At 35.8% G+C, this 8132-nt stretch overlaps 1 protein-coding gene across 1 annotated transcript; it reads right to left on the bottom strand.

The window, feature by feature from the left end:
- Positions 1 to 3190: 3190 nt before the first annotated feature.
- Positions 3191 to 6980, bottom strand: LOC100254716 (phytosulfokine receptor 1). The gene has a single exon (XM_002273150.4). It carries the CDS (start codon positions 6619 to 6621, stop codon positions 3556 to 3558), a length of 3066 nt encoding a protein of 1021 aa, XP_002273186.2. The 5' UTR covers positions 6622 to 6980; the 3' UTR covers positions 3191 to 3555.
- Between the last annotated feature and the right edge of the window lie 1152 nt (positions 6981 to 8132).

Here is an 8132-nt window from a genome sequence, read left to right as displayed (position 1 = left end):
TAATGTGTTTGATAGGTTTTTTAAAACCATTTAAAAAATTTTAAATGTAGTTGGAAGTTATTTTTGAATAATTATTTAATAAGAAATATTTTTAAAAGAATTAATTTTTGTTATATATTACATCATTAAAACTATTGAAAAAACACCTTTTCATTTTATTTTCAAATACTTAACAATTCTTTTTAAAATTATTTATATTAAACACATTATAAATAAAAATGTTTTAACCAAAATCACTCCTTAATATATTCGAAAGTGCATTTGATAGTGATTTTAAAAAGCATTTATAATTTTTTTTAAAATAAAAATTTTTAAGTATTAAAGAGGTTAAAAACGCTTTTTAAAATCACTATCAAACACAATCTAAATCTTATATATTTTATTTATATATTTTATAAAAATTTGAATTATTTAGAAGCATCGGGGAGTTGGAACAATGCATTGAATTTACTCACTTGTTTAATATTTGTTTGATTTTAGTTTTCATCCCAAAGCACATATGATGGGCAGTTGGCTATTGTTGATTCAAATCAAAAAGTCAAATAAATTAAAAAAATTCTACAAAAACCTTAAGAATATTGGCTTTAAATTCCAAAAATGGGTGCCTTTCATATTTTTGTTTTTCTCATAAAAGTATGATGAGTTGATGTGATGTTTCTTTAAATTATTTTTCCTTTGAGAATTTGGTTAGAATAATGAGTTCAATGCATTAGGCTAAACCTTGCTCTAAGGTTCAATTTAAATTTTTATATTTTAATAGAAAATTCTTTTATACTACTCACATAGATAGCAATAAATTAATCAATTTCATGATCATCAACAATTAAATAGTAGTGTTTGTTAAGTTTTCACACCACAAATACTTTAATAATTTCAAATTCATGTTCATTATATTTTAAAAAGAAAAAAAATATTTCAATAAAAATTAATTTTATTTTTACCATCTAATAAGAAATTTATAACATTCATGGGCGACTATTCCTCTAAAATAGCATTTACGCATCTAGTTATAAGGATTCATTAAGGAATTATTTAAACCTTTAAAATAACATATAGGTGATAAGTCGTAAGGATTTATTTATTAATGACTTATTTAAATATGTGAATAGGTTTTAAAGTCTCGAGAATTAATTGATGGAAAACAAATAGGAGCATAATTTCATAATCATAGAGGATGATAAAAGTCACCGATCTTGAGAATTAATAATTTGAAAGCGAGTAATAACATAATATTCATGTCATAGAGGGTGGTAAAGGTTGACAAATAGGAACACGATATTCATAATCATAGAGAATGATAAAAGTTATTGATCTTGAGAATTAATAGTTTGAAAGCCAATAGGAACACAATATTCGCGACATACGGACGATAAAATTGTGTCAACTTCTCAAAAATAAATAAATAAATGAATAATTCAATTTAATAGTCAACATATCGAATGATGAAAATGTTTCTCTTTTCCTCGGTCTTGTTTTTATTTTATTTTATTTATTTATTTATTTGGGTCCTTCGTTTTCAAGGAGGAAGAATGGACGATGATTTTGAGGGAAAAGGTGAGAAGAAGTCTATAATTTGGATGGAAGAATTTGAGAAATTGAGAGGAATTGGCCTGCATCTTGAAAACCAAAATGCATGTTAAGAAAATGGAAGGTCACATTGATTTATTTATTCATTAATTTGCCGACAATATAGTTAAACAGAGATGCCCTAATTGACCCACCACTTGGTCAAATTTATAAATTAAATGCCAAAAAATAAAATAAAATAAAAGGCAGTGTGGTTAGTCAATATTCCACAAAGTCCCTCATTGACCATCAATTGCATGGGCACTTGTTTCTCTTCTTTTCTCACAGTGTTTTCTCTGTTATAAAAATGTACATGATATTTGTAAGCCGCGTTGGATGCATCCTCTATATTCAACCTTCCTAGAATGAGAATTTGTTTTCAACATTTATATTTTATACTTCAAATCGGTAAGCTATTACCTCATCAATTAGTTAATCAGACGAGAGTTCCACCTCAAGCGGATTCCTATTTTACTCGGTCTACGAGGCATTAGCAGTCGTTTTCATCGGTTGTCCTTTTTATTGCTCCCTCCCAAAGGCTTAATAGAGAAACTAAATAATTTGAATTATACTAGAAGTCAAATATATTTGTATATAATCGACGAGGAAATTAGACTAGACCGTAATTTTTAAATTCTCTTTAATTCATTATTTATGCAAAAACGTTTTATTAACGGAATGGATTCTTATATACATTGAAAAAGAACTTCTAATTTTGACAAAAAGTTATTTTAGTAGAAGAATTCAAACAAGTACAAATTCGGATTGACCTGAAAAGTGATTAGTTGGTCAGACCCGACCCTCATACCAATTACCAAGCATACTCTCACTGGCGTAAATATAGAGTAGTTTGGAATAACCTCACGAGTGAGGTCATTCGGAAAAGCAAACTTGAATTTGAAGTTGTGTGCAAAACTGGATAACATCCTTCTTTCTGTCTCTTATCCCACATTAATTTGGGTCTCCTTTTCTTTCAAGTGCCCAACCGAACCAAGTGGCATGACCCGTGAGTAGAAAAAAAGAAAAGAGTTCACATGCCTTCTCCAACTGTTCATCCAACAAGTGGTGAGCTAGTCAGCTTCCATTGATGGTACTCTATTAAAAGGACTCCCTCCCCGCATGTGTAAAGGTGGGTCAAAGTATCCAATCCTTGATATCATTGTCACAGATTTCACAATGGGACCTTCAACATCTCCTATCACCCATCTATGTACAAATTTCAACTTCTTGGAACCATCAAGGAAAATGGCTACTAGTCAAAGGTGATAGCCAAGCCTTATAACTGGTAAGAAAAGTCCATAGTAGTTTATTTTGGTTTCATACTGTTGCACCAACAGGTTGTCAACAGTCGAGAATTCTAGGCCTGCTGCCCACCAAATGTGTTCATTACCCAATATTCTTCTAGGGTTTTTGTTTGAATTTCATGGCATCTTGGAATAGACCGGTTCGTTGGCCGGATAAAACTGGTCTAGCTGGAGTAATTTAATAAGGGTAAGACCAAAAGGCCGGCCCAAATGGCATCAGTGAATACAAAGTCATACCCAACTTCTACCAAGTTTGAGAAGACCAAATGAAGTGTTTAATGGAGATAATATACAAAAACAAGCATATGAACATATGAACAGAAGTAAAGCTAGCTCCTTATTCGCTTATCGGCCATGGAGTACCATGTATGAAACTAGGAAAAATTCATAAACTTTATTTTGTACATGTTTCGTAGCTATCCTTTCCCTCAACAAGTAAGAAATTAATTTTGAAAGTAAAAGACTTACAATGGTGTTGTAGCTTTGGTTAAATCCTTCTCAGTCCTTCATGCTAGCTGGAGAAGAGTAAACTCTGAAACCCTGGCATGTGGGTGGATATTCGCATCAGAACCGCCCATGGGATACACAAAAACCAACATTTTTGGTGAGTTGCAATGGAGCTTCTTTCTATAGTGATGGGCATGAGAGAAAAATTCTCTTATGATGGAACAAATTTCCCCCACAGTTACATAAGAATGTTGTTGAGCCAAGAAACTAGCTGTTCGGTCGAAGGTCTGATTTTAGGGCACTCGCTTAAGCAAAGGCAAGCAATGTCAAGAACCCGCAACAGTTCCTTGTCATGCTGCTTGTCATATATGAATGGATCGAAAACCTCACTTTCCCTCTTCTCCTTCTTCATCTGAATGACCCAAGAGATCAAATCTCGACATCCTCTTGGTTTGCACATATCCATTGGCCTCTTTCCAGTAAGAAGCTCCAAAAGAACAACTCCAAAACTGTAAACATCTCCCTTATAAGTGGCAACAGAAGCTTGGCCATACTCAGGTGGGATATAGCCTAGTGTTCCAACGAGATCAGTAGTGACATGGGTGTCATAGGGGAGAATGAGCCTTGCAAGACCAAAATCAGCCAAGTGGGCTTCAAACTTCTCATCTAAAAGGATGTTACTGGACTTAATATCTCGGTGAAGGATATGGGGCTCACATGACTGATGCAAGTATGCAAGTCCCATTGCAGCCCCTTGAGCAATTTGAAGCCTTGTATCCCAATCTAATGAGGATGGTCCATCCAGTTTCTCATGTAGCCAGTAATCCAAGCTGCTGTTCTCCATGTATGAATAAATTAGAAGCCTGTCATTCTTGTATTTACAATACCCTTGAAGGAGGACAAGATTCGGATGTTGAGCTCTTGAGAGGGCTTCAACTTCAGCTTGAAATTCTCTCTCCATCTGACCACAATCACCAGATAACCTTTTGATTGCAACCTTCCTACCATCAGGAAGAGTGGCTCTGTAGACCAGACCGAATCCCCCACACCCAATGATGTTTGCTTGATCAAAATTGTTGGTAGATTTTAAAAGGTCATCAATGCAGAGCTCTTTATTGTTCTCCTTGTTTTGGAAAAGTACCACTAACCTCGATCCGAGTTGTTCCAACTCTTTATCATTGGCATCAGCCTCCTCTTTTTCAGGATCAACCTCTCCTCTGCGAGTTGTCCGCAAAACAATCAAGCACATAAGAGCTAGAAGAAAAGTTGTCCCAAATCCAATTCCGACAGACATTCCAATGATAACACCTTTGCTTCTCTTAGAGCCGTGGGGGGATCCAAGAGGAACTTGATCATCAGCATCATCAGATGGACAAGGGGAAGCATGGTCACCACAAAGACCAGCATTTCCCTCAAAGCTTGAATTCGAGAAAGTCTGAAACTGGCCTCCTGAAGGGATTTTCCCAGTGAGTTGATTGTATGCAACACTGAACTTTGACAGGAAGCTGAGCTCTACCAGTGAGTCAGGTATTGTGCCCGAAAGATTGTTATGGGACAAATCCATAGTCTCCACGCTTGTCATCCCTGATAAACTACTGGGAATGGTTCCTGAAAAATTGTTACATTTCAATTCAAAAACATTGAGCTTTTTCAGATTCCCAAACTCCGGCCAGATTGTCCCAGTGAGATGGTTATTACTCAGGTCCAGAGTTGGAGGAAGGCTCCCAACTTGATTATACTGCAGTCCTCTCCCACTCACATTTCTCTTTATAAAAAGGGGAAAATCTGATGAAGGCTCTTCCATTGAGATTTCCCTGGAGATGAGGCCCTGTAACCCAGTGATGTTCTTGGGGATCTCACCTGTAAAACTGTTGTTTGACAAGTCCAAGTAAAACAGAAACACAAAATCCCCAAACCACTCGGGAATTGTTCCATTCAAATGGTTCCATGACAAATCCAACAACTGCAACCCGGTGCTATTCCTCAGCCAATGGGGAATGGAACCTGACAGATGACAATTTGCAATAACCAGAACCTTGAGCATCTCAAACTGCAGGGAAGAATCACCAGGCAACTCCTCGCCATGGAAATTCAAGGTGAGAACCAAAGTAGACAGGTTTCTGCATTGCTGCAGAATTCCCAGGGCCGATGACAGATTATAGAGGCTGGAATTGGACAAGGAAAGATATGACAAACTATGGAAATTCTTGAAAGTTTCCGGGATTTGGCCACTGAAATTGTTCCGAGCGAGGTTGACAGTTTTCAACCTCCTACAAGAGGGAAGGTTATTAGGAATGGAGCCGGTGAACTGATTAGAAGCCAAGGAGAGAGAGCTCAAATTACCCATCACAGAACAGTTGATATTGATACTACCACTCAAAGAATTGTTCCTCAAATTAAGCAAACTAATGGTGGGGGAATTCGCCAAAGAATATGGTATCTGGCCCGTGAAATTATTGGAATGGGCCGAGAAAGACTGCAAATTTTCAAAGCTATGAAATACATCCGGAACAACTCCCCCCAATCCATTCAACGATATATCAAAATCAACAAGGCTAGAAAGATTACCAATTCTACTGTCCAGCACCCCAGACAGGCTGTTATCTTCTAGGTCCAACCGGCCCAGTCTTCGCAGCTCGAACAGATCCTCCGGCAGGGCGCCGGTGAGGAGATTGGAAGCCAGGCACAAATGCTCCAGCCAACTACAATTCCCGAAACCTACAGGAATTGAACCTGAGAAATGGTTGAGCCCGAAATTGATTTCCTGAATACGAGTCGAATTCTGGCAGATTCCACCAGGGAGGGAACCTGACAGAGAGTTCTGAGAGATGTCTAGAGACTTGATGGAAGGAAGATTAATGGAGACGGCAATGGAGCCGGTGAAGTAGTTGGCCTTCAGGAGGAGAGACTCCAACTTAGGGAAATGAAACAGGGACGCAGGGATTGAGCCTTTGAAGAAATTGCTGGAGAGATTGAGGGTTCGAAGCTGATCCAACTTCCCCAAACTTTCCGGCACTTTCCCACTCAGTCTCATGCCCCCCAGCTCCAAACCCACCACTCTGTTGGAGTTCTCCTCATCACTCAACCCCAGGAACGCAGAAGAATTGCAAGATACACCAGTCCAGCCGCAGCAAGCGGACGACGAGTTCTCGCTCCAGCCTTCAATTCCGGACTCCAAACCTTTCAAGAACTCTAACAAAACAGCCAAATCGTTGGAACTGCAAGTCTGGTTCTGAGAACACACCACCTGGACTTGCAGAACAATAAGAACCGTTAGAACCCAGAAGACAGAATCACCCATCATCTCAGAAAGGAACACCAAACCAGCCCAGAAAAGAAAAGAAAGAGATTGAATGTAAAATCAAGTGGCGTGATATGTCCAAAGGGTTGGAGTAGATTGCATCGTCGTAAAGGAGGGGAAATGGGAGGGACGATTTGGAGAAATGGGATGGAAAAAGCAGAGAAAAAACGTTCACCGGAAGAAGGTGGGTGGGGGATGGGCAGTCGGTGAGGAGGCACTCATCGCTCAAATCGACAATTTGTTGAATTTTGGAAAATACTCGACCAGGGGGAAAGATATTGAGATAGAGAAAGTCAAAAGCATTGCTTCAGACACGTGCACTTTTTTTCTTTTTTTTTTTTCTATTTTGTCCCTGTCCTTTACGCTCTACGTACCGCCTCCAGATACAGTTGTGTGTATTTATAGGGACTGTTTTTTTTTCCTCTTTGTTGTCCGGGACTGGGAGCGTTGGCCGCTTAACTTGTGCACTAAGCGTATTTTAAGTTTTAACAGTGCGCCCACCACTTTCATGAGGTCGGTTTGAGTTTTTTAGATTTTTTTATAATACTAGGAAAAAAACAAAGGAATAATTAATTGTTTTTTAAATAATTAAAAAATATATAAAGTAGTTTCCTTACACACTCAACAAACTTGAAGTAATCTCTTTGAAAATAAGGGAATGAAAATTGTGAGGTAAGAGTTAATTTTGAGAATATCATGATAAGAACTTGTACACCGATTGTATACTTTTGACTTAGAGTGTTTGACTATGTGATTTTAAAAATAATTTTTTATTTTTAAAAATAGAAAATTAATTTTAAATTTTCTAATACCGTTTGACTGTTATTTTGTTAAAATAATTTTTTAAGATAAAGTCAAATAAAGGATAATTTTTAGAGAATAAGTAGAGATTGTTTTCACCTATTTTTAAAAAACAAGAAAATATGAACTCGTTTGATCATATTTTTTGAAACTTATTCTTAAAAGTTGTTTTTAAGTTAAAGAATAAATAATTATTTTTAAAAAACATGGTGAAAGGAACCTTTAATCTTGAGAATCTAATAGTATTACAAGAGTTTGGACACAAGTTCTATACTTAGGACGAAGACAAAGATTTTGGTTAAAATGGGCAAAGTTGAAATATACAGGACAATGGTTTTTGACTCATTAATTTTTTTAAAAAAATATAGAAAAAGTAACTCCCACTTTTGTAAATTAGTTTTATTTTTATTCATTTTAAAATATTTTAAAATACATGCACTTCACAAGAAAGATAATTATTTCTAAAATGATCTTTTACATGTGGGGTTAATAACACCATTTGACAATTTTTTTTTTAATTATTTTTACTAAGAGAACTGATTTGAGATCAATAAAATAAAATTTTTTAAAAATTAAAAATATAATTAAAAAAACTTTAAAAGTAAAAATATAAAAATAAAATATTAACTTTCACTTGACTAAATTACACTAATAAAAAATATAGATTTGAGAAAGAATTAGAAATACAATAAGAGTTAATATTTTTATTTTTA

The sequence above is a fragment of the Vitis vinifera genome, chromosome 1, assembly GCF_030704535.1.
Source record: "Vitis vinifera cultivar Pinot Noir 40024 chromosome 1, ASM3070453v1".
NCBI lineage: Eukaryota > Viridiplantae > Streptophyta > Magnoliopsida > Vitales > Vitaceae > Vitis > Vitis vinifera.
Note: the sequence above shows the minus strand (reverse complement) of the source record. Positions and strands in the feature narration are given on the sequence as shown.